The sequence below is a fragment of the Mercenaria mercenaria genome, chromosome 9 (genome assembly GCF_021730395.1).
Source record: "Mercenaria mercenaria strain notata chromosome 9, MADL_Memer_1, whole genome shotgun sequence".
NCBI lineage: Eukaryota > Metazoa > Mollusca > Bivalvia > Venerida > Veneridae > Mercenaria > Mercenaria mercenaria.
Genome location: NC_069369.1, coordinates 70,412,128 through 70,440,067, shown reverse-complemented (window position 1 = coordinate 70,440,067; position 27,940 = coordinate 70,412,128). Strand labels below are relative to the sequence as shown.

The following is a 27,940-nucleotide window of genomic DNA, read 5'->3' as shown; positions in this document are numbered from 1 at the left end:
TCTAAGTGTGACCTTGACCTTTGAGCTACGGACCTGGGTCTTGCGCATGACACGTCGTCTTACTGTGGTACACATTCATGCCAAGTTATTTGAAAATCCATCCATGGATGACAAAGATATGGACCGGACACGCCCATCAATGCACTATCCTTTAACGTCTAAGTGTGACCTTGACCTTTGAGCTACGGACCTGGGTCTTGCGCGTGACACGTCGTCTTACTGTGGTACACATTCATGCCAAGTTATTTGAAAATCCATCCATGGATGACAAAGATATGGACCGGACACGCCCATCAATGCACTATCCTTTAAAGTCTAAGTGTGACCTTGACCTTTGAGCTACGGACCTGGGTCTTGCGCGCAACATGTCGTCTTACTGTGGTACACATTCATGCCAAGTAATTTGAAAATCCATCCACCGATGACAAAGATATGGACCGGACACGACCATAAATGCACTATCCTTTAATGTCTAAGTGTGACCTTGACCTTTGAGCTACGGACCTGGGTCTTGCGCGCGACACGTCGTCTTACTGTGGTACACATTCATGCCAAGTTATTTGAAAATCCATCCATCAATGACAAAGATATGGACCGGACACGAAAATTGCGGACAGACTGACAGACCGACAGACTGACAGACTGACAGACCGACGGACCGACAGACCGAAAGACCGACAGACGGTTCAAAAACTATATGCCTCCCTTCGGGGGCATAAAAATCAACTTTTAACAAACCAATAATAAAATGAAGTACCAGTAAGTAACTAATAGTGCAGATAATACAGTTCTACTTGTATCAAATTGTCACAATAGAAGCACTTTTGTAATACAGAACACCTGTAGGATTAGTAAAGGTGCAATTATATTGATCTCTATTTCCTATGCATAAGCAATGCCTGCTTGATTACTTAATCTCATTAAGCAATTTAGCATTCCTCAGATGTAAATGTAGCTCAATTAACACTCACATATATTCGCACAAAAAGTCGGAAAATTCCAAATTCACATATGGATAATTTGTTATTGGCCAATTGTTGTTATGAGTCCATTACCTTAATCTTAACAAACAAGTCAAATTCTAATTTATTTTCTGTTCAACACTTGGATTCTTCAAATTCATATCCCAGTGAAATAGCTGTTTTGACCAAAATCGTGAAATATCATGATCACAAAATCAAACAATTTCACAGAAATAACAAGTTATCAAAAATGAAAAATAAATTGTACTGAAACCTCAAAATGGTTGTTTGTTGAACAATTAGTATCACAGATGGTTTGCGACTATTGAAATGTAAAAGAGAAAATACTGTTCTGGAAAAAAAGTGGTCTTAATACTGAGGTGGTCTTAATTTAGGGGTGGTCTTAATGTGGGGTTTTACTGTACTTTTCTATTCCGTTTAAGAAAATTTATCTATCTTAAAACTCAAAATGTTATCCTTTGCCTTACAACTATTTTCCAGCTAAACAACATGCCAGGTATATATATATATATTTCATATACTCTCACAAAATTTTAATCTAATAGAGTGGAAACTGTACAATAAAATATAAATATGCAGTTAAATAAAGCGCATTGCAAATTATATCTACAAAGTTTGAATGGCACGTGACCTTGCAAATACGTCTTACCACTTTACTATATACATAACTCTTGGAAAAAAGATTTTTATGAAAAAAGTTAATACATATACTGTGACTGTACAAAAAAAATGTATCATATACAGTATTACTAAACAGCTTCCTGGTCTCTTAACTACGTAATATTTCAAAAACAAAAATATTAAAGATCTACATAAATGCTTTGGTCCATCTACAACCACTACTGCTTCACAGTAACTCATTCAACATTCAGCTCTTCAGAACAACAGAGAACTGAGGTAGACAAACTCAATGGCAAGCTAATATGATTCAAAATTAACTTACAAGTTCAGCAGAACTTTTGATTTTCAATAAATTCAATTACAGTTAAACTTAGTTTGTTTGGACTTGCATAATATGTGCACTGCCCTTCGCTCAAACTCAGTGACAGGTCCTAGCAAAATCCCTGTATAACCCTTACCATGTTGGACATGATTGATTCTTCCTTTTCGACCAGTGTAGATCATGATCAGATTGCACTTCAGTGCAGTCTCATCATGATCTGCACTGTTCGCCATTCAGTCAGGATCTTTTTGGTAAGCATCCCTTTAAACAGTTAATGGAACAGTCCTAATTGTAAGATGAACAAGTCCATTACAGAAATTCAGCAGGGTAAGGGATAATATATATTGTTTGATGGCTTGAACTACTAATACTGGAACAAATTTTGCCGGTCCCGTTGAGTTCGAGCAAATGAGGTTTGACTGTTACTGTATTTCGACTGTAATGTTATTATGATTTTAAAAAAATGATCACATAAGTTGTGCAACTATTTGAATAAATTAAAATGACACTAGACAGTTTTCAACAGCTGCTCTATATCTGTAGTATGAGAAGGGGATAATGGCGTAAGCGGTGTGTCCATTCGGTGATCTATGTACGGTATCTGTGTATCAGCTGGTGATATTGACACGTATGGCACATGAGAGTTCAGTCTCTGTAAGGATGGGTAATACATGCGGTAAACCAAATAGGCAATGGTCAGACCTAATATACTGCCGACTGTCACATCTGAAAACAGGAAAACAGATCAATTACAACGGTACACCCAGAACTCAGAAATTATGATGGAACCACTCTTGATCTTACCTACTAATTACAAACTGAACCAATCTTATTCCAAATTATTTATGATTAATGAGGAGAATTTGGCAGTTACTTGTGGAGAATAGGTTAGTACTGGTATAGAATCTAGAACAAGAGCTGTCTCCATAGGATGACACATGCCCCCGATGGCACTTTGAATGAATAGTTATGGCCGATGTTAGAGTTTAGGACCTTTGACCTACGGACCTGGGTCTTGCGCGCGACACGTCGTCTTACTGTGGTACACATTCATGCCCAATAATTTTAAAATCCATGCATGAATGACAAAGATATGGACCGGACACGCCCATCAATGCACTATCATGAAATATCACCTTTAACGTCTAAGTGTGACCTTGACCTTTGAGCAACGGACCTGGTCTTGCGCATGACACGTCGTCTTACTGTGGTACACATTCAGGCCAAGTTATTTGAAAATCCATCGATGGATGACAAAGATATGGACCGGAAACAAATGCACTATCATGAAAAATGACCTTTAACGTCTAAGTGTGACCTTGACCTTTGAGCTATGGACCTGGGTCTTGTGTGCGACACGTCGTCTTACTGTGGTACACATTCATGCCAAGTTATTTGAAAATCCATCCATGGATGACAAAGATACGGACCGGACACGAATGCACTATCATGAAAAATGACCTTTAACGTCTAAGTGTGGCCTTGACCTTTGAGCAACGGACCTGGTCTTGCGCATGACACGTCGTCTTACTGTGGTACACATTCAGGCCAAGTTATTTGAAAATCCATCGATGGATGACAAAGATATGGACCGGAAACAAATGCACTATCATGAAAAATGACCTTTAACGTCTAAGTGTGACCTTGACCTTTGAGCTATGGACCTGGGTCTTGTGTGCGACACGTCGTCTTACTGTGGTACACATTCATGCCAAGTTATTTGAAAATCCATCCATGGATGACAAAGATACGGACCGGACACGAATGCACTATCATGAAAAATGACCTTTAACATCTAAGTGTGACCTTGACCTTTGAGCTACGGACCTGGCTCTTGCGCGCGACATGTCGTCTTACTGTGGTACACATTCATGCCAAGTTATTTGAAAATCCATCCATCAATGACAAAGATATGGACCGGACACGAAAATTGCGGACAGACTGACAGACGGTTCAAAAACTATATGCCTCCCTTCGGGTGCATAAAAACTGGTTTAGGTAACTGCCTGCCATTACATGACTGAAATACTGATGAAAAATGGTGCTAAACCCAAAACAAGTTGTAACTTTAGAACCAGTTACCTTGCCAATGGTGATGATAATCAGCTGTTCTAGATACTGCTATCATTGTTGCCCATAGCAATGGAAATATCACACACATAAGACGCCATGCACTTCCTCGACCAGTAGGGTTAAATACATGAAGTTTTCCAGCCACATAAAGGGAGAGAAATCCTAGACAGGAGAAACTTACTGAAAAGTTGAAGAGTTTCAAAATTATTAGCAGACTATAAAAATTTTATTTTTAAACATATCTATCCATCTATCTATATATTTAAGTAGAGAGAATTGTACAAATTAAGCAAAACCACAAATATACCAGACAAATTACTTAAAATTACCTTTAAATGCACAGATTTCTTGAATCATGGGCAAACATCTCAAAAACAAGCACAGGGACTGATTAATTCTATTTCACCGTATTATATGGTATTACATTAATGTTGCCAAAATTGTGATTTTCCCACAGATTCCCACTATGAAAACTTGTGTGAGATCAATGTTTTCCAAATCAGTCTAGCAAATCAAGCAAATGAACCTATCTTTTTTTTATTTGCTGAATTTTCTAAGTATATGCTGAAGTTTTGAAAAATCATGGTTTAATAAAATTCTACACTGTAGAAAAATTTTCATCCAAACATGCAGAACTACCTTAATACTGGTTTAACACTAGTCAAAACAACGTCTTAGATATGGGTTCTGATAGATGAACAGACAAAAAATTATATATATAACATAATATATTTCATTTTAATGTTTGAATCTAAACTTTAGTTTCAGGCAATTGATGAATATGGAACGTGGACTTTCTTTTGTGGCAGATGTACAGCTCAAAGTCTGGGGTTCATTTGTTATATTTCCATGTTACTATCATATAAACCTTAAAATTCAAAAATATCTTACGTGCTGAATGTCCGCTTGGAAAACTTTTATATCCATCTATAACATCTTTCACGTTTCCCTTACATATCATAGAATCATCTATATCTCCGTCAGGGAAACATCGAGCCAGGAAGTCGGGTCTAGGTCTGTAAACAACAACAACAACAAACTGCCTGAATGCAGTACCAGTCTCATACCTTCCGTACTACTCTGAAAATCTGCTAACTTTGAAGTGACTGGTTATCATCATTCCCAGCAATCACGTGTCCTACAAACCCTTGTTTCAAAAGGATTAAAAGAGTAAACAATGCTTTGTATATCTTCATTATGCATGGGGTATTGGTGTAAATTTTAATCAAGTCTCTTTTTTGTTAAGTCTTTGATATTATTTTAGATATAAATTTTATGTAAAAACTGTATGCAAGAAAGGCAATTACTCTCCAAAAAAATATCAGACAAATTGTTTGATTTTTAGAGGATTTAGGTTTTTCAGAAGGTCCGATTTTCTGAGCTATTGCTTTATTTTCCTGAAAGATATCTTGTATCATAATATAAACAATTTGGTAGTACTCTGAAATCAGATGCCAACTTAGAGTGAAAACTTTGACTTATTTAATTTTTTACCCAACAAGCATTTTTATCTCTTTTTCTAGTTTCTGACAAGACTCTCTAAGTCTTATTTAAGATTTTTATCAATTGTGCAACCATTAAAAGATATGAATTTGTAACGCATTATGTATTAAAACTAAACCATTCAGAATACCTGCCCACGCCCATCTTGACAACATTGGTAATACTTCCTGCCAGGAATATGGACAGACAAGAACCTGAAATGCATACAAATTAAATTTTCATAAAAATCAATTTGATACATCTTTAAACAAGTAGTATCCATTAAAGGGCTTAGGTCTACCTTGAACACAGAGACACAGCCAGATGGACATATACCTTTAATAAAATTGTCTTCTGATAAGAAACAGAGCTAAATCCCATTAAACTGAAAAAATGAGTTCACAAATTTCAAAGCATGTTCAATGACGTCGCAGACAAAATCCTTCCCACTGATTTCTGATGAAATGGACAAAAAAACTCCCATCATTTTGAAAGGTACAGAACAAAACTCATTAGAATTTATAAGCAGACAAAATCCCTCCCGCTTAATGTTCGAAGCAAACAAAACCTCTTCTGTGATTTTAACAGGAAAGACAAACTCTTAGTGGGAGGAGATCTGTCCACTAGAAAATATAATGGAAGGGGTTTTGTCCAACTTTAAAAACAGTGGAAAGAGTTTTGTCCATTTTGCCATTTTGACAGGTGTAACAGTTGTCAAACCTTTAAAACAGCAAAGGGATTTTGTCCACTTCATTAAAAATCATTGAGAGGTGTTATGTGTTGAAAGGGTTACTTCCTTTAATCAATATTCAATGGCTCTTGATAAGACTAATTATATACTTAAAGTGCTTCAGATGATTTTTTCTCATTTGAATTGACCACTTCCAGAATTTTTCTTTTATACTTTTTCCTTAATGGTCTAACTTCCATGATCTCAGCAGTTTTTTATCACCTGTACTCCCTGTCTACAAAAACACAATGCCACCTTATTTATCATTCAGCAGGAAAAACTTTCTTGATTGATAATATATTAGTTTAAACAAAACTGTACAGAAATCTAACAAGAGGACCATGATGGTCCTGAATCGCTCACCTCTTCCCACATGACCCAGTTTTGAGTATGACGTCGTTTTTTCTATTATTTGACATAGTGACCTTGTTTTCGAGCTCATGTGACTCAGTTTTGAACTTGATCTAGATATTATCAAGATAAAAATTCTGACCAATTTTCATGAAGATCCATTGAAAAATATGGTCTCTAGAGAGGTCACAAGGTTTTTCTATTATTTGACCTATTGACCTAGTTTTCGAAGGTACATGACCCTGTTTTGAACTTTATCTAGATATCATCAAGGTGAACATTCTCACTACTCATGAAAAATATGGCCTCTAGAGAGGTCACAAGGTTTTTCTATTTTTATACCTACTGGCCTAGTTTTTGACCGCAAGTGACCCAGTTTCGAAACTGACCTAGATATCATCAAGGTGAACATTCAGATCAATTTTCATGAAGATCCATTGAAAAATATGGTCTCTAGAGAAGTCAAAAGATTTTAATAATTTTAGACCTACTGACATAGTTTTTTGACCGCAGTTGACCCAGTTTCGAACTTGACCTAGATATCATCAAGATGAACATTCAGACCAACTTTCATACAGATCCCATAAAAAGTATGGCCTCTAGAGAGGTCACAAGGTTTTTTTATTATTTGACCTACTGACCTAGTTTTTTAAGGCACGTGACCCAGTTTCAAATTTGACCTAGATATCATCAAGGTGAACATTCTGACCAATTTTTATGGAGATCCATTCACAAGTATGGCCTCTAGAGAGGTCACAAGGTTTTTCTATTTTTAGACCTACTGACCTAGTTTTTGACCGCACATGACCCTGTTTTGAACTTGACCTAGATATCATCAAGATGAACATTCAGACTAATTTTCATACAGATCCCATGAAAAATATGGCCTTTACAGAGGTCACAAGGTTTTTCTATTATTTGACCTACTGACCTAGTTTTTGAAGGCACGTGACCCACTTTCGAACTTGATCTAGATATCATCAAGATGAACATTCAGACCAACTTTCATACAGATCCCGTAAAAAATATGGCCTCTAGAGAGGTCACAAGGTTTTTCAATTATTTCACCTAATGACCTAGATTTTGAAGGCACGTGACCCACTTTTAACCTTGACCTAGATATCATCAAGTGAACATTCTCACAAATTTTCATGAAGATCTCGTCATGAAGACCTACTGACCTAGTTTTTGATCCCACGTGACCCAGTTTCGAAAATGACCTAGATATCATCAAGGTGAACATTCTCACCAATTTTCGTGAAGATCCATTGAGAAATATGGCCTCTAGAGAGGTCACAAGGTTTTTCTATTTTTAGACCTACTGACCTAGTTTTTGACCCCATGTGACCCAGTTTCGAACTTGATTTAGATATTATCATGGTGAACATTCTGACCAATATTCATGAAGATCTCATGAAAAATATGGCCACTAGAGAGGTCACGAGGTTTTTCTATTTTTAAATCTACTGACCTAGTTTTTGAACCCAATGAAGATCACAAGGTTTTTCTATTTTTAGACCTACTGACCTAGTTTTTGAAGACACGTGACCCAGTTTCGAACTTGACCTAGATATCATCAAGATGAACATTCTGACCAACTTTCATAAAGATCCCATGAAAAATGTGACCTCTAGAGTGGTCACAAGCAAAAGTTTACGGACGCACGCACGCACGGACGGACGACGGACGACGGACACCGCGCGATCACAAAAGCTCACCTTGTCACTTTGTGACAGGTGAGCTAAAAATGTCTCAGAGTGATGAATTGCTGTATTCACCTATACCTACCTAGTAATGATTGGACAGCATCCACTTTATCCTTTGTGAAGAAATAAACAATCCACACTGTTATCAAAGGACTGAATAATACTGTAAGCTGAAATATTACAGATATAATAGACCCAAATTTCATATTTGAAAACATGAACAAATGCTACATATAGTTTATATAACAAGAGGACCATGATGGTCCTGAATCGCTCACCTGTCCCAACATGACCCAGTTTTGAACTGAGTATGACGTCATTTTTTTTCTATTATTTGACACAGTGACCTAGTTTTTGAACTCATGTGACCCAGTTTTGAACCTGACCTAGATATCATAAAGATGAACATTCAGACCAACTTTCATACAGATCCCATGAAAAATATGGCCTCTAGAGAGGTCACAAGGTTTTTTTCATTATTTGACCTACTGACCTAGTTATTGACGGCACGTGACCCAATTTCGAACTTGACCCAGATATCATCAAGGTGAACATTCTGACCAATTTTCATGAAGATCCATTCAAAAGTATGGCCTCTAGAGAGGTCACAAGGTTTTTCTATTTTTAGACCTAATGACCTAGTTTTTGACCGTAGCTGACCCAGTTTCAAACCTGACCTAGATATCATCAAGATGAACATTCAGACCAACTTTCATACAGATCCCATGAAAAATCTGGCCTCTAGAGAGGTCACAAGGTTTTTCTATTATTTGACCTACTGACCTAGTTTTTGAAGGTACATGACCCAGTTTCAAACTTGACCTAGATATCATCAAGGTGAACATTCTGACCAATTTTCATGAAGATCTTGTGAAAAATATGGCCTCAAGAGAGGTCACAAGGTTTTTCTATTTTTAGACCTACTGACCTAGTTTTTAACCACAGTTGACCCAGTTTCGAACTTGGCCTAGATATCATCAAGATGAACATTCAGACCAATCTTCATACAGATCCCATGAAAAATATGGCCTCTAGAGAGGTCACAAGGTTTTTTTATTATTTGACCTACTGACCTAGTTACTGACGGCACGTGACCCAGTTTCAAAACTGACCTAGATATCATTAAGGTGAACATTCTGACCAATTTTCATGAAGATCCATTCAAAAGTATGACCTCTAGAGAGGTCACAAGGTTTTTCTATTTTTAGACCTAATGACCTAGTTTTTGACCGCAGCTGACCCAGTTTCGAACCTGACCTAGATATCATCAAGATAAACATTCAGACCAACTTTCATACAGATCCCATGAAAAATATGGCCTCTAGAGAGGTCACAAGGTTTTTCTATTATTTGACCTACTGACCTAGTTTTTGAAGGCACGTGACCCAGTTTCGAACTTGACCTAGATATCATCAAGGTAAACATTTTGACCAATTTTCATGAAGATCTTTTGAAAAATATGGCCTCTAGAGAGGTCACAAGGTTTTTCTATTTTTAGACCTACTGACCTAGTTTTTGACCGCACGTGACCCAGTTTCGAACTTGACCTAGATATCATCAAGATAAACATTCTGACCAACTTTCATAAAGATCCCATGAAAAATGTGACCTCTAGAGAGGTCACAAGCAAAAGTTTACGCACGGACGCACGGACGGACGCACGGACGACGGACGACGGACGCTGCGTGATCACAAAAGCTCACACTGTCACTTTGTGACATGTGAGCTAAAAATAAAATTAAGGCCAAGTTAATTTGTATTAACTGTACTATGCATTAGATTAACTAATTGCCCATGGGCAACATGTCCAGCCCATCCTTTGACCCCTAACTGTGACCTTGACCTTTGAGATAGGAACCTGGGATTTCCACATGACACTCCATCTCACTGAGTTAAACATTCATGCCAAATATAAACAAGATTCCTCAATGCATGTCAAAGTTAAGGGCCGGACAAGATCTACATGACCTTTGCAATTTCCAATTGTGACCTTGACCTTTGAGAATAGGAACCTGGGGTTTGCGCACGACACTCCGTCTCACTGAGGTTAACATTCATGACAAATATAAACAAGATTGCTCCATGCATGTCAAAGTTATGGTCTGGACAAACAAATCCAGAGGGACACACGCACACACACACAAGCCGCACATACACCCAACAGCCATTTGGATGACTATGTATTCGCTTCTGCAAGCGGGCTCGACAAAAACAGTGCACACTGTATACATGTATAGCTAAACTAAATGTGTACTACCACTAAAAACTGTTAGTTTTTTAAACACTCAATTATTACTTTGCAATTAATTTATATATTTAGTTAAGTTACATATATTTGATGAGGATTTCCTACATCTGAAACTTGTAAATATCTAAATATAAAATATTAAGAGAAAGATAGCCATTGGATATCTTTAAACAATTATGAAAAATAGTCTTAATCATCCCGGTGTCTGGCGTGTTGTTTCTCAATCAGCCCCCACCACCTTAGTATCTTTAAACAATATCAAACTTTAATTATGTCTTTCATTGTTATTACTCAAGTACTCACTCAACGTGTAAAACTTACTTTCTTTTTTTTTCTGCTTTTGATGGGTTAAGAGTCCCACCTACACAGATTTGATCATAATTATGTAGACTTATCCAGTTTTTAACCCTAATCATGCTGGACACGACTGATTCTGCCTTTGTGACCAGTGTAGATCAAGATCAGCCTGCACGGAGATCATGATCTGCACTGTTTGCCATTCAGTAACTTTTTAGTATGCACCCCTTCTAACAGTTATTAGTACTGTCCAAATTGAAAGATGGACAAGTTCATTATAGAAATATAGCAGGGTAAGGTAAGAATTCTACACCTCAATCGAAGTTTCAAACACACATTAGTGAGGGGCAGTGATTCAGTAACCTTAACCACTCAGTCACGGAGGCCCCACAACTTATTAGTAACAGTCAATATACAGTGTAACAAGAGCTGTTGGAGGACAGTAGTGCTCGACTAGTCATCAGCCTTGTCATTTGAATTCATATAAACTTGATATATTAAAGGGCATAATTTTGTAAAAATGTAAAACATAGTTACAGAACCTGTACAATGCATGTCAGCTCATTACAGTGTATAAGAGTGAGAACTTTCAATCCATTCCCATTAGAAGGTACCTAGCCACCAGCTTATATACAAAAACTTATCCAAAAACTGCCGAGTTGAAAAAGGGGGAATAATTTTGTAATAATGCAAAGCAGAGGTATGAAACATGTACAATGCATGTCAGATCATCACAATGATTTCAATCCATTCCCATTAGTGGGTACTGAGATACCAGCTTACATATAAAAACTTACCAAACAAATGCTTAGTCAAAAAAGGAGCATAATTCTGTAAAAATACAAAGTAGATTTATGGAACCGGTGCACTGTACATCAATCTTAACCAAAAATCGCTAAGTGGAAAAAAGGGGCATAATTTTGTAAAACTGTATGTCAGTTTATCACAGCAAATAAATGTGTGAGGTTTCAATCCATTACAATGAGCAGTTACTGAGATACCAGCTTACCAAATCAGGACGCAGACGCGGACGCAAGGGGAGTCCAATAGCTCTAAATATTCTACAAATAGACAAGCTAAAAAGTATTATTGAAACCTTACACAAACATTTAAATTCCGTAGGGTACGAGAGGAAAGGCCATAAAATGGTACATCATTATCAGGTAACGTTTTTGTGTATGCTGGGAATTCAATAACAATTTATAACTGATTTCTATGTGTCTTACCCATAGGTATGCACTGGGATAGTAACTGATTGTACGTGGAAAGTTATATAACCAGTACTCTTCTTTCTGGATCTTCCTCACAAAGCCAGGAGCCTTGTCGGTGTAACTATAAAACAAAACATTAAACAGAATTTTAATCCAAAGATCACTTTAAAACAAAACATCAAGAAACCTGTGATTTTTTATCATTCATTCACCATATCATTGAAAGTAATACACTTTCAGAAGTTTATGGTACTGGACAGAAAACAATCACTACAAGGCAGTCTGAAAGACAGCTATATCCCTCGCCTCTGTTATGGATAGTGAAATGGTTGATGGTATTTGATTGAAGCACTGACGTTGTTAAGTATATTTTATAGTCCATGTATGACGACATCAATGAATTTGAAAATTCTTCAAGGGGTTTAGGAGATACAGAGCGGACACAAAATGGAAGGCTCAAACCTTTGACCTTGAGTTGTGACCTTGACCTTGAGCCAACATGGCTGACTCATGAGTTCTGCACATTGTCTTGATGAGGTGATCATTTGACCAAAGTTTCATGAAAATCCTACAAGGGGTTTAGGAGATACAAAGCGGACACAAAATGTTACGGACGGATGGAAGGAGAGAAGGACAGAGACCATTCCTATAACCCCCCACCACTCGTGGTGGGGGATTAAAAATCACTTAAAGGTCATACAGAAACTTCTAGCTTTAATGACTGTGCTTGGTACAACAAAGGTTTTTGTTGGCTTTTGAGTCACACCAACACAATTTATGTCATATGGGACTTTTCAAACTTCAATGGGGGAAGGAAGACCCTAGATGCCCATTAAGGCATTAGAACAGGTATGGGCAGACACCTTACTTTCAACAAGCCAGTTTGATGGCTTCCTAAAATAATTACCAAGCAGGGCCTTGAGCACAGATGTAAGAGACTCAAATTCAGCTCCATTAACCACTCGGCCATGGGAGCTCCTCATGGCTCTTGAATCAAATCACTGGTCAAAGCTAGCTGGATGTAAACCTAACATGGAAGACTCTGATAAACTTTAGTGAAAGGTGACCAACCATTATGTGCAGCCACATTGTTCACAGGAAACTAATGCAGATACAGTTGTGCAATTGAACATCATGCTACATGAGGCTTAATAGTCAACCTGTTTACATGTAGCTCAACAGGGAAAGCACAGATCTCTGAATCTTGGGATCATGAGTTTGATCCCATAGCAAGGTGTATGTTCTCCATAACACTTGTTAGGTTAAATGCCCGCTGTTACAGAACTGAAATACTGTTGAAAAATGGTGTTAAACCAGCACCCCTGCCCCCACCCCCACCCTAAACAAAAAAAAAAAAAGAAAACATAAGGCTTATAGCTTTGTTCTTTATACATACAAGAAAAATATAATGAGGAACAGTCTAACTAGTAGCTCTGTCTTCAGTAAGGATCCATGCAGTGTTCTCATAACTTCCTTCCAATGGTCACCTTGTTTTTTCTAAGTTACTTGTATGTAATTTGTACCTGAAATGAAAACGGCAGTACTTGTACTGTGAAATGTGAAAACCTGATATATATTTTTTAAAAAACACTGTACCAAACATATAATAATAGAACAACAAAAAAACTGGATTAAAATTAGTCATCCTGTAAAGTTTGAAAGCTGTAGCTTTTATACTTTTTGACTTTGCGTTCTGAACCTCAGTGGTTTGACTTTGGGGCATACATTTTCAGTTTTGGAGACAACAGGACTGGTGTGGAACAAATTACAGAATTTAAGCTCTCATGGAACTCACTTTCAATTTCACATGCAGAAGCGACGTGCAGATTCATCCCCAGCATTTTCATTATGTGAAAATTTATGATCCTAGGTAAATTTTAGTGCAACATTTATTATTTTCACGCAATGTTTCCATGATATCACAGCATTGGCAGAACTCTAGAGATATGTATACTATGTTGTATGCTTGATGTTTGAATGTATAAATTTGAATTTTTGTTAGCCTTACTTATTTGGCTTATCAAGATGACTTATTTTATGATCTGTTATTTTATAGTTGTCATCCCTCTAAGCCTTACCTGTATCTGCATTTTACTGTTAGGAAAACAGAGACGTTAAAAAAATTCAAAAAAGTTATAAAATACTGGTCAAAATTACTTGCTCCAATAAATTAAACATTAATATTCATGTCAAATGAATTGAATATAACTCATAATTTTAAAAAAGAGACTTAAATCTTCGCAAGTATGTGTAAACAGCCAGGTGTAAGAAGAAATCTACCCTGAAACCGGTTTCAGTACATAGCAGACTGCCGATGACACTAAATTGCAGAAACAAAACACAAAATATACATTACGTAGCAGTGTGTATATAATGTATATAACAAGTCTATGATATCGAGTGTCCGATTAGCTCAGTTGGTAGAGTAGTCGAACTAATCCCACGCATACAGTTTGTTTTATATTGTGATGGTCAAACTGTAACAGCGGTGGCTGCAAATGTCAGAAAATCAAAAAGCAGCCACTCAGCTACAGTAAGCTTGTCTATTGGTAGAGATCTGACTTGCATGCAGAAGGTCGCAGGTTCTAGTCCTGTATCAGGCAGCACATTTTTCCGCTCCTATTACATTGGTGCCATGAGTGTGGTGACTAGCCTTGGAATCCTAGAGCTAGGGTGAAGCAATGGCTGGGTTTGTCAAAAGAATCTGAGTTTGTCTTTGAAAAAAAAGGAGAGAGGAATGAAGCAGTGTGTATATAATGTATATAATTACTCTATGATACCGAGTGTCCGATTAGCTCAGTTGGTAGTGCATCTGACTTGCAAGCAGAAGGTCACAGGTTTGAGTCCTGTATCGGACTGCACATTTTTCGGCTCCTATTACAATTAACAAGAGGACCATGATGGTCCTGAATCGCTCACCTATCCCCACATGACCCAGTGTTGAACTGAGTATGACGTCGTTATTTCTATTATTTGACATAGTGACCTAGTTTTTGAGCATATGTGACCTAGATATCATCAAGATAAAAAATTCTGACCAATTTTCATGAAGATCCATTGAAAAATATGACCTCTAGAGAGGTCACAAGGTTTTTCTATTATTTCACCTAATGACCTAGTTTTTGAAGGCACGTGACCCACTTTTAACCTTGACCTAGATATCATCAAGTGAACATTCTCACAAATTTTCATGAAGATCTCGTGAAAAATATGGCCTCTAGTGAGGTCACAAGGTTTTTCTATTTTTCGACCTACTGACCTAGTTTTTGATCCTACGTGACCCAGTTTCACACTTGACCTAGATATCATCAAGGTGAACATTCTCACTAATTTTCATGAAGATCCATTGAGAAATATGGCCTCTAGAGAGGTCACAAGGTTTTTCTATTTTTAGACCTACTGACCTAGTTTTTGATCCCACGTGACCCAGTTTCGAACTTGACCTAGATATCATCAAGTGAACATTCTGACCAATATTCATGAAGATCTCATGAAAAATATGGCCTCTAGAGAGGTCACAAGGTTTTTCTATTTTTAGATCTACTGACCTAGTTTTTGACCGCACGTGACCCAGTTTCAAACCTGACCTAGATATCATCAAGATGAACATTCTGACCAATTTTCATGAAGATCCATTGATAAATATGGCCTCTAGAGAGGTCACAAGGTTTTTCTATTTTTAGACCTACTGACCTAGTTTTTGATCCCACGTGACCCAGTTTCGAAAATGACCTAGATATCATCAAGGTGAACATTCTCACCAATTTTCGTGAAGATCCATTGAGAAATATGGCCTCTAGAGAGGTCACAAGGTTTTTCTATTTTTAGACCTACTGACCTAGTTTTTGACCCCATGTGACCCAGTTTCGAACTTGATTTAGATATTATCATGGTGAACATTCTGACCAATATTCATGAAGATCTCATGAAAAATATGGCCACTAGAGAGGTCACGAGGTTTTTCTATTTTTAAATCTACTGACCTAGTTTTTGAACCCACGTGACCCAGTTTCGAACTTGATCTAGATATCATCAAGGTGAACATTCTGACCAATTTTCATGAAGATCCATTGAGAAATATGGCCTCTAGAGAGGTCACAAGGTTTTTCTATTTTTAGACGTACTGACCTAGTTTATGACCCCACGTGACCCAGTTTCAAACTTGACCTAGATATCATCAAAGAGAACATTCTGACCAATATTCATGAAGATCTCATGAAAAATATGGCCTCTAGAAAGGTCACAAGGTTTTTCTTTTAGATCTACTGACCTAGTTTTTAACCCCAAGTGACCCAGTTTCAAACTTGACCTAGATATCATCATGGTGAACATTCTCACTAATATTCATGAAGATCTCATGAAAAATATGGCCTCTAGTGAGGTCACAAGGTTTTTCTATTTTTAGATCTACTGACCTAGTTTTTGACCGCACGTGACCCAGTTTCGAACTTGACCTAGATATCATCAAGATGAACATTCTGACCAACTTTCATAAAGATCCCATGAAAAATGTGACCCCTAGAGTGGTCAGAAGCAAAAGTTTACGCACGGACGCCACGTGATCACAAAAGCTCACCTTGTCACTTTGTGACAGGTGAGCTAAAAAAATGTCAGCGAGACAATTTCTATGCTTTAATGTCAACAAAAGTTAATTATCAGAGATGTAATCCTTATAAATACATTGTACATGTACAAGAAAACATTCCCTCATTTCATTGGGGATTTTCTAAGAGAAATATGCTGAATAAGTGTGGACGAAGGCAAACGTCGCCCCTCTGTATAAGAAAGGTGATACTAGTGATCCAGCTAACTATAGGCCCATATCATTAACATGTGTTCTATGTAAACTCCTGGAGCACGTCATAGCATCTAGCCTATCCACACACTTTACAAAACATAACATACTCTATGACCTGCAGCACGGGTTTCGTGAAAGACGGTCCTGTGAGACCCAGCTCATTGAGTTAGTAGACAATCTAGCGAAAAATCTTTCCATAGGTAAACAGACCAATCTTATCCTGCTTGACTTTAGTAAAGCCTTTGACAAGGTCAATCACTTAAACTATTATACAAACTCCAAGAACACGGTGTGTGTGTGACCAAATCGTGGCTTGGATACAATCATTCCTTATAGGCAGATACCAGTCAGTAGTAGTTGAGGGCATTACTTCTGATCAAGTCCCAGTCACGTCCGGTGTCCCACAGGGATCTGTTCTAGGGCCCCTCCTCTTCCTACTATATATTAATGACCTCCCCGACATGGTCACATCCCAGGTGCGTCTGTTTGCAGATGATACAGCCATCTATCTCGCGGTAACTTCCCACTCTGATTGTCAAAGGCTACAAAATGATCTCCTTAAGTTAGAGAAATGGTAATCTTTATGGGACATGGAATTTAATCCTAGTAAATGTCAGGTCCTCCATATAACACGCAACAGGAAACCCATTGAATTCCCCTATAACTTCTTGGCCATACATTGTCCCCAGTTAAAGATGCCAAATACTTTGGAGTCGACATCAGTCATGATCTTAGATGGAACACACATATCTCCAGAATCACAACAAATGCAAACAGAAAACTAGGTTTCATCAAACGTAACATCAAAACAAAACATGAAAGCATCAAATCTCTAGCATACAAAACATTGGTCAGACCGCAGCTTGAATATGCCTCATGTGCATGGTCACCACATACACAGGTCAACATTCACAAGCTGGAAATGGTCCAGCGACGCACAATCAGATGGGTCAAGAATGATTATTCCCGTTATTCTAGTGTAACACAAATGCAAAATACCCTTGACTGGCGCACGCTTTGAGAACAGATGTCTAGACTCTAAGCTTGTCATGTTCTATAAGATATACCATGGCCTTGTAGCCATATCCCTCCCCAATTACTTACAGGCCCCTACCAGGTTTACTAGGCACATGCATCCCTTAAGTCTTCGTCAGGTCCAAGTCAATTTAGTCTAAATAATGAGACCTCGGGCAGACCGATTTTACATTTTGATATTTTACGTTGTCTACCTAGAGGTCTCAACCAGAAACAATCAAAACTGTGGTGGAAACTGTGGTCAATTGAAATTACGATTTATCAGTAGTCACGATTTTTCTTTAGCCCTAACTGCTTACCTGTTGTTTTAAATCATAAATAGTAAATAAAAAACATAAGAACAGGACATATTTATCATGAATTTCTGTTGTAAAAAATTTAAACCTCTAACGTTTCAATCGTCTTCATGTAATGGCGGTCGGAGGCGTGACCAATGAAAACGCTTCGTGTAGTAATGTGTTTACCGGTGATCGGCCATTTTCCAATATGTAGTACACTCGTGTTAAACCTTGGCATTTTTTTAACTGCCATAGTTTGAATTTTTCTCAAGAAATCTCGGTAATATATACATCATTGAAAAGGAAAAATTACAGGCTTTCTATGTATGTATTTCTTTTTTTTATCCGTTGCATTATTATAACATAATTCCCACCCAACGGATTCCATTGGGTGTTACTTACGCAAAGAAGAGGACAGTGCTACCACATTCTTTACCTTTTCTGGTTTGTACTCGGAGGCGGATATCGACAAGTCAAAATAATATAACGATATTCAACTCTCGAGTACAATTATTTGGACTAAAGTCAATTCAGATTACTTGAAATATTCCTTTTTCCCCCACACTGCAGTCTTGTGGAATGGGTTACCACCAAATATTGCAACTATGCCTGACCTTGAGTCCTTCAAACAGGCAGTGGCCAAGCTCAGTTACTAAGTAAACTGCAATTGTTTTTATGCTTTTACTCTATCCTTTTAACATTTTAACAACACCCATCACTTTAACATTCTTACTATTGCTGAAAGAACTGTCTTTCAGTTTTTATTCTTTTATTCTGGGCCCTTTATTCTGTACTAATCACCGACACGCATCCTGCCCATAATAATCGCGAGAGGTGTGAAGCAGTATAAAGAGATAGATAAGTTTGGACGTGACAGTCAAAAGTTATTACATGGTCCCAAAACGTCCTATAATTTGGACTAAAATTTTATATACAATTATATGCAATAAAACAATGTTTGAATAAACAGCTTACATTGAAAACAAATCTGCCAATGAACTATACCACAAACCACAGAAAATTAATTTGGAAATATCCGGCTCCTAGTCTTTGTCCGAATAATGTGCAAGACCAATTTGATTATAGCGCATATATCTACAAGCTGCAAATATTATACTGGTATTTCATATATCAATGCAACTTTACTTCGTTACAAAAAATTACGTGTATACATTGTCCAAAAAAATATGGAAAAGGTTTAAAAAATATTTTGTAGACGTATACCTTCTTTTCGCAAACTTTTTGACCGATGCAATCAGAATAATACATCATGAAAATCGGTAAAGTCTTATAGGTTAAAGACTACTAGGTAAAATTCTTCTGTATAATCTATAAAATATCCACAGCTGAGCTGATATGTTCATCTTTGATATCGTTTTTTTTTTCTTGCAAGTACATTTCATGGAACAATAAAGAAAGGAAAAAATGGGCTGTAATAGCGAAAATGCCAAACAGTAATGGTATGCAACTGATACAGAGTCACATTAATTCCTCTTCTTTTGGTTTCGAGCGATGTACACAAATTGCCATAATTGGAATGAAAACCATTCAGTCTATTGATGAATGCATTCTAACTCGAAAAGACTGTGATCACAAGTACCTAATAGAATCTAGGAACCTTAACTTTCATGTTCCCTTCTCTCGTACACAGTATCACATGAATTCATTTTTTCCTAGAACCATTAGACTTTGGAACATCCTACCATATCATGTAAAGTCCAGTGCTACTCTAAACGAGTTCAGGAGTAGCCTGGAAGTACTGGCCCCGTGTTCACAAAACATTTTCAGTCTCAGCTGAGTTTGATAATGAAACTTTATTTGTCATTTATATCTAAATAGCATGTTTTAAACTAAATTTTAAGTCAATAACTATTCTCAAGTGGCTATTCAGTACTGATGGTCTGTCTCAGATGGAAGTTAACCTTTAAGTTTTAGTAAAATTGATATGAAAATTTCAAACTCAAACTCAGCTGAGACCGAAAAATATTTTGTGAACACGGGGCCTGATGTTCTAACCTGAAATGAATGTTTTTATCATCTTTTAACCACTAACTTGTAATATAGTAGTACTGATTTCAATATTGCACACTAATTTTGTTTATCCAATAGCGGCTCTATCAACAAAGTGTCCCCCAGACAGTCGCCTCCCAGCCATAGTCAGTTATTGACTGTTGGGAGTACCATGTAGATGTAAATAGATGTAGATTAAAAATGGGCTTACCCGAAAATGTGCAAACAGCAAAAAGTAGAAACATTTTACCACAGTTTTTTTTTTTCAACTACACCTTAGAAAAACATAATTATGAACTGATAACGGACCTTGTCCCAACTGTAACTGGTAAATAAATTGTATGAAAGGAGTATGTACTCGCTTCGACGATATTTACATATCAAATAAAATCTAGAAGAAGATCAGAAGCAATCAAGAAAAAACAGACTAAGTTTCACTGAATCTGCTCGTATAAAAAATATTAATTCTTTGGTCCATGGGAGGTGAAAGGTGCAGCACACCTCAAATCCCTAGCATCGGCTTCAGTGGAATTCTATTTTACATAAAGATTGAATTGACTCCATGATCCAAAAGGAACAGGAAATATTTATATAACAATTACTCCAGATACTGGAGACTTCTACGACAGTCACATGGCAAACAGAGACTACTTTTTTTGATAGTTATTAACCTTTAGTCTGCTGGCGGCAACTGACTCTGCCTTTGCGACCAGTGTAGACCAAGATCAGCCTGCACATCCGTGCAGGCTGATCATGGTCTGCACTGTTCGCTATTCAGCCAGTAAATTTTCAGTGAACACCCCTTGGAATAATAAATGGTATTGCCCAAATTGAATGATGGACCAGTCCACTTTAGAAATTTAGCAGGCTAAGGGTTAAAATCAAATCTATATGACGATCCATTAGATGCATAGAATGCAACAAAGAAAAATATAAGAAGAATCGCGGGTCTCATCATTGCATCACGGCCCCTTGTACCAGCTTAATCGGAATTTAATAGAATTCAATTTATAGCCATTTTCAAAAATACCTCTGAACTGATCAAAGCACCAGGAAATACTGGAATCATGCATATTGTGATCTCACTTAAACATATGAAACAGAACTCAGAAAATGTTGCTAACCCTATTTTTCTGAAAGACATATATTTTTCCTTGAAAATGATAAAAGCCTATCAACAATGGACAGAAGATGAAATTCACTTACTTTGTTGGGTTTAACGTCGCACCGACACAATTATTGGTCATATGGCGACTTTCCAGCTTTGGTGGTGGACGAAGACCCCAGTTGCCCCTCCGGGCATTATTTCATCACGAGCAGGCACCTGGGTAGAACCACCGACCCTTCCGTAAAATAGAAAAAGTGGAAACTCCACGGGTCGCTCAACACTGGATGGCTTCCTCAAATAAAGAATTCAACGTCCCGAGTGAGGCTCGAACCATCACCGATGAGGGGCAAGTGATTTAAAGTCAGCGACCTTAACCATTTGACCGCGGAAGCCCCTTGAAATTCAAACAGACACATAAATATCAATATTACTATTATTAAACTGATATTGATATCACTTATTAATACTAACACATACAAAAATATAGCATGTATATGCTCATGTTTTTAAAATATTCAAGATAAGATATTTTAAAATATTTGTGGGCGCATTGGTCAAGAGGACTAAGACGCTTTCCAACGGGGATGAAGGCTACTCCCATTGTGGTGTGTCCTTGGGCAAGGCACATTGTGACGATTGCCTCAGTCGAGCCAGCTGTAAATGGGTACCAGCAAATTGCTGGGGGTAAGGTATATTTGGTTTTAACTGTTATTAAAATAGGGTCGTTCAAAAGCTCTACAGAGCTTATGTTAATTGTTTCATAAAGCGATAAAATAAAATAAAAATTTACCTTTACCTTTACATTTATTTTGCAGAGAAAACGAGTACATTTGGTAGTCAGGTTAAGTCAAAACACTATATACTGACACAATTTTATAGATTATTGTTTTTAAAAGTACAAAGATAGCAAAAACGCTAAATTGTTTTTTCGCATTCTAAACTGGGATATTCCGGTAATAAATATACAATGGGTATGCGGAGTCGTGCCTTGGAACAGTCAGTGGCAAAACACCACTAGGTACTTTAAACTGGTAATTGAACACATTCTCTCCCTCCTAATCCCAGCTATGTTCTTAATTTACAATAACCAATTTTCGGCCAAACTTTGTGATTCTCGTTCTGACACAAGAAGGTCATATATCGCCGAAGCCACGTTCCAAGAACGCATCCTCCATTGCAATTTATGTATGGATGTCTAGACGATAGACACTAACACAAACATAAGAAGACACCGAGGACCAAATAAACACAGATATTAAAGAGAATTCCTATATATTTTTTCCTTTCATAGATTTTTTCAAATTCACCTATATGATAGGCATATTTGTACTGAGAACAATGAACAAATAAAAACAATGGGTCATCAGGCTTGTTTTTGTGAAAAATTGTTTAAAACACACCCACTATTGCTGAAACTGCCAGCGATTTTTCAACATTTTCATAATTTTCTGGGGTTTTTTTTATAAATACTGACCAAAATATGCATTAAGACAGCACAATAAGGTTAATTCTTTTTACAGATTTTATTATATACGTATTTGGTATTATAGTCGTATTTGTAATACTATATTATTACAATGGGTATAAATGAAAAAAATATCTGGTTTCATATTCACTTTTGTGAACTTTTTTTCAATGAAAAATACCCATAGTGAGGAATATTTCTTTTAATGTTGAAAAAACTGTTTCATAAACTTTTTTCCTGTTTCTCTTGTGTATAATCAATTTTATTGTGAACATAAAAATGGCTAAAAATGTGTGGGTCACCAGGCTAAATTTTATGTTAAGACCGCTTGAATACAACACCTGTTCGGACGAAAAATAACGCGAATCCGACCAAATTGATTAAATGTAATCTGCTAGAAGTTGAAAAATGTTTAAAAAATCGTAATTCTTTCTATAATTGAATACTAAATAATCTGAAAAGAGATATTGTTATATCAATACAAAGTTAATTGTCTAACATTATATGAACAACACTGTCTTTGTACTAAAATGCGCTGTCAAAACACAGCCATAAAAATGGCAAGATATATGTCAGGCATGATTCATGTCAATACAACATAAACCAGTATCAACATTTGATTACTGCTAAAACTTATTAAAAATGTTATTTTATTCAAGATTCCTCATATTTAAGATTGTCTGCCACATGTTTCAACAACTGCTGACTTCACTTCAATTTCCCATAGATAGTGCCGGCTGCGCAGAAAGATGCGCATAAAAAATTATAGGAATTCCCTTTCACACAATGGGAATGACCATTGGCAAAACACCGCCGGGAAGTTTGTGTGTACTGTGATTTGCAAATTGGGGAGGCTGCGTTTTTGGAACGTGGCATTCCCTGTTGGAGTTTACGGAGATGTTCGAGCTCACCACGACCTTCAACTACACTATACATAAATATTTACACATATTTGGATTTCCAAGATTCGTGTACTAAAAACAATCATCAGTGAGGTTAAACTCCAATATTACTGGTATAAACACCCCCTGTCTACAGTAATTCTTTGTGATTCTCTGTTAAACCTCATTAGAGACATTACCTACTGTATCTATGTAATACTCTGTTGAAATGTAAGGAAACATTTTGTGAAACAGTATATTAATTTCAGCCAATTTAAAGTATGCATGTATTCATTTCTGTCCAGTCCCGCTGTTTTTATTCGTTGAAGAGTTATACATTTACAACTTCTATTGGTTCTTTAAGTAGGTCAAAAGTTTTCTTAGACAGATACGCCGAAAAATCATTGACATATTTTTTTCACTTTATTATTTAAAACAAACTCATGCTACATATTTCCAAGTAGCCTGGGAAGCCGTTGATAATATTTGTGCTTTGTCAGAAGAAATCATACCTAATATTTATGCATAAAGATCCTACTTAATTTGCGCTAATTAGTGTTAATTAGTATTTATCGAGTTTCTGATATTATCAACGGCTGTCAATTTGAAGGTAGAAAAAAGTTAGAAATTGTCAGACTGGATTCCCAGGCTAATTTCCAAACTGTTTGATATATCTAAGAACTGATTGGATTGCCTACCAACTCCTTGCAATTGTACATGAAACACGACGTTCTTCATGTCTGCATAGACACAAGTATCTGACATATCAAAACTGCACAAAATAAAGTGCTTTTATTAATTCGTTGTATATAGATCAACCACTTTTTCAGACCATTCTCGTATAGCTTATCAGTATTACTGAATGAGTTACTTTGATCTAGATTTATGTCTGTGATAGTAATTTGTGTGCATTGTCTTTTAGTGAGGAGCATACTTTTACATAATTCCTTTTTCAATATAAGTCTTGGTCAAAATATTATTTCTTTATGCTTCATTGTTTTCTTATTTAAGTTCTATGGACCCCATTGGAAATAATCTTAGGGGCATATTACATTTTTCATATAATATTATGTCCATGTCGATGTGCGCTCTTTTATAGTTTTATGAATAGTCATAATCGTAATTAGTGTATTTATTTTTATATGAATAGATGATATTATTTAATTTTATTTTATAATGTACTATTTCCTAGAGGAATAAATAAGAAATGATAAACAAAAATAAATAGCTCTATCAAACGTTCGTTATAATCTTGTGACAAACTGGTGAACCGTGGAAGGCGTCTGGTACAAGATACAAGATACAAATTTTTATTTATAGTCGGGGTGTCAACATTACAACATTAGCTATGAATTATATATTGGCCGACTTAGCAACAGATAACATATAACAGTCATATTACAGTACAAACAAATAAGCAAATAGAAAAGCACATGAATTATCAAGCATAAAATGACACAGCTGCAGAATTTCAAATTATACAAGGTAAAAACTGAGAGGTTTGTGCTAATCTTGAACACAGTCTAAAAATAAATTAAGATCTAATCAATAAAATTCTGAAAGTTAATATGAAAACAAAAGTGCACCGGCTAAAAATGTCTTCAAAAATCATATATCACCTTGAATCAGATACAAATACAAAAATAAGCACAAACATGCAAACTAAGCAGAGAACAAAAGCAGTTACTAGTTGCAATATACATAAGCATATAATTGATACCCAGCATAACTATTAGCAGAGCAAATCAGCGAATTGCATGCTTGAAATATGCATTGGCAAACTAATGTACTGAAGCTTAACAATAAACCAAATAAAGCGAACGACATGCAGTACATATAAAGCATTGTCATAAATACAGAACAGGCAATGGTAATGTAGTGATAGTAGGTTTATAGGCCACTTCCAACAGCCTTGCTGTTGGATTAACCCTTTAGCGACGTGGTTAGAGTGTCCGCCTACAGATCATAAGGTCCGTGGTTCGAGCCCCAGTAGGCATCTTGATATTTTCTCTCCCAGGGATTACTTTAATGGTGTTAGAAGTGTTTGACGGACTCATGCGGTAGGCATAGAGTGTCGTTCTGGAGAGCTCTGAAAAAAGTAAAGGGGGAGAAGTGTACAAGTGATAGTAGGTTTATAGGCCACTTCCAACATCCTTGCTGTTAGGTTAACCCTTTAGCGACGTGGTTAGAGTGTCCGCCTACAGATCGGAAGGTCCGTGGTTCGAGCCTCAGTAGGAACCTTGGTATTTTCTCTCCCAGAGATTACTTTAGTAAATTCTGGCATGTCAGAATATCTTCAGACAGGGCATATAAATTCATAATTTAATAAAAGTAATGTTTGATCAACTATTCGATAGTACTGTGCTGTGTTCTTTCTTTTTGAAGAAATTGCTATCAAATATATAATACAGCTGCTGCAATGGGGTATCGCGATGCCGGCGGTTTAATGCGTACAAAAAAGCGGAAGTTTTGGCGGTTTCTTTCCCAACTTTGTGTGCGCATGCGTATAGTCTATTTCTCGTGTGGTCGCCATCATCGTAAAAAATGTCGAACCAGGTACTGAATTTTTCAATAATTGTGTTGAATATCTCATTGACATTACCTTAAATTAATACTTTTCTTTCCTTTTCAGTACGGAGAAAGTGAAGCGAGCCCAAGAACCCTGTGAGTATACAGATATTTACTTTATTTACACTGTATCCGGCTTTTAGTTGAATAAAGGAAACGTGTTGACTTTTCTGTGGAAGTTGAATTTCGTTGTTTCGGTTTTGATTTGTATCATTAAAACAGTTTTGATGTTATCTTTTATACAGCTATGTGGGTAACCTTGATCCATCTGTCACAGAAGGTCTTATTATGACACTGTTTGGCCAGATAGGACCGTGTAAAAGTTGCAAAATCATATTGGAGGTGAGAATATTTTGATAAGAGTAACTTCCCTTAGTTAAGAAATGGACAAAGATTGTTTATATCTTTTAATTGAAGACAGTTTAATAGTGTTAATTGTGTCTTGTAAAATATTTAGGTGAGAGGAATGCATGCTGGTCTGTATCAGGGCCAATTTTTAAAATTATTTTGTTAGTACAGTCAACACTGGTGGAATTGTAGTCCAAATAATAGGATGTTTCGGGACAGCGTGATAACTTTTGATTGTCGCTGTCCCATCACGTCCAAACTTATTCTGCATATTTCTGTTCGGAAATCTCCAATAGAAATCCATTGGTATTTGTCTTTTGTTTGAATGATCAGTTGGAGTTGTTGGATGGCCTTTTATGATAGAAACTTATTGTGTTTACCTGATCCTAAAAGATGTAAACCTGTCTGGAACCATGTGTTAAGGTATGGATTTACTCATACATTGCAAAGTACTGTGAAATCATTAATATTCGTGGGGGACTAATTTTTGTGATAGAATCAATCCACAAAATTTAATCCCAACGAACAAGTAGAATTCCCATTCATTTTATGTTCAAAAGTTGAAATCCATGAATTCATATCCCCAAGAAATTGCCGTTCTAACCAAAACCATGTAATTTCATGCCCACAAAATTAAATGATTTTACAGTACTTGTTTAGCAGATACTTTTGGCCATTATTAGCTCATCTGATTTTTTGAAAAAAAATGATGAGTTATTGTCATCACTTGAGCGGTTGTCGGCGTCGGCGTTGCCTGGTTAAGTTTTATGTTTAGGTCAGCTTTTCTCCTAAACTATCAAAGCTATTGCTTTGAAACTTGGAATACTTGTTCACCATCATAAGCTGACCCTGTATAGCAAGAAACATAACTCCATCTTGCTTTTTGCAAGATTTATGGCCCCTTTTGTACTTAGAAAATATCAGATTTCTTGGTTAAGTTTTATGTTTAGGTCAACTTTTCTCCTAAACTATCAAAGCTATTGCTTTGAAACTTGGAATACTTGTTCACCATCATAAGCAGACCCTGTACATCAAGAAACATAACTCCATCTTGCTTTTTGCAAGATTTATTGCCCCTTTTGGACTTAGAAAATCAGTTTTCTTGGTTAAGTTTTATGTTTAGGTCAGCTTTTATCCTAAACTATCAAAGCTATTGCTTTAAAACTTGCAACACTTGTTCACCATCATAAGTTGACCCTGTATAGCAAGAAACATAACTCCGTCCTGCTTTTTGCAAGATTTATGGCCCCTTTTGGACTTAGAAAATATCAGATTTCTTGGTTAAGTTTTATGTTTAGGTCAACTTTTCTCTTAAACTATCAAAGCTATTGCTTTGAAACTTGCAACACTTGTTCACCATCATAAGCTGACCCTGTACAGCAAGCAACATAACTCCATCCTGCTTTTTGCAATAATTATTGCCCC

The 27,940-nt window shown here is 36.6% G+C and overlaps 2 protein-coding genes across 3 annotated transcripts in view; one reads left to right on the top strand and one right to left on the bottom strand.

Moving 5' to 3' along the window:
• Positions 1-185: 185 nt before the first annotated feature.
• On the bottom strand, positions 186-19,415 carry LOC123547406 (phospholipid phosphatase 5-like). 2 transcript variants are annotated; one of them, XM_045334491.2, is made up of 8 exons: positions 19,360-19,415; positions 13,421-13,547; positions 12,040-12,145; positions 8,351-8,438; positions 5,633-5,696; positions 4,891-5,015; positions 4,009-4,179; positions 186-2,652 (listed from the first exon to the last, which is right to left on the bottom strand). In XM_045334491.2, exons 2-8 carry the CDS (start codon positions 13,489-13,491, stop codon positions 2,435-2,437), a joined length of 843 nt encoding a protein of 280 aa, XP_045190426.2. In that variant the 5' UTR covers positions 13,492-13,547; positions 19,360-19,415; the 3' UTR covers positions 186-2,434. The 2 variants fall into 2 exon arrangements, with proteins under 2 accessions (XP_045190426.2, XP_045190427.2); XM_045334492.2 differs by lacking the exon at positions 19,360-19,415 and adding an exon at positions 19,111-19,281.
• Positions 19,416-26,096: 6,681 nt separating this feature from the next.
• Positions 26,097-27,940, top strand: part of LOC123547404 (nucleolysin TIAR-like) — a 164,406-nt gene continuing 162,562 nt past the window's right edge. Inside the window, exons 1-3 of the mRNA XM_053550641.1 lie at positions 26,097-26,155; positions 26,232-26,263; positions 26,413-26,509. Coding sequence (XP_053406616.1) covers positions 26,144-26,155; positions 26,232-26,263; positions 26,413-26,509 — 141 coding nt within the window. The 5' untranslated portion in view covers positions 26,097-26,143. The remainder of the gene's footprint in view (positions 26,156-26,231; positions 26,264-26,412; positions 26,510-27,940) is intronic.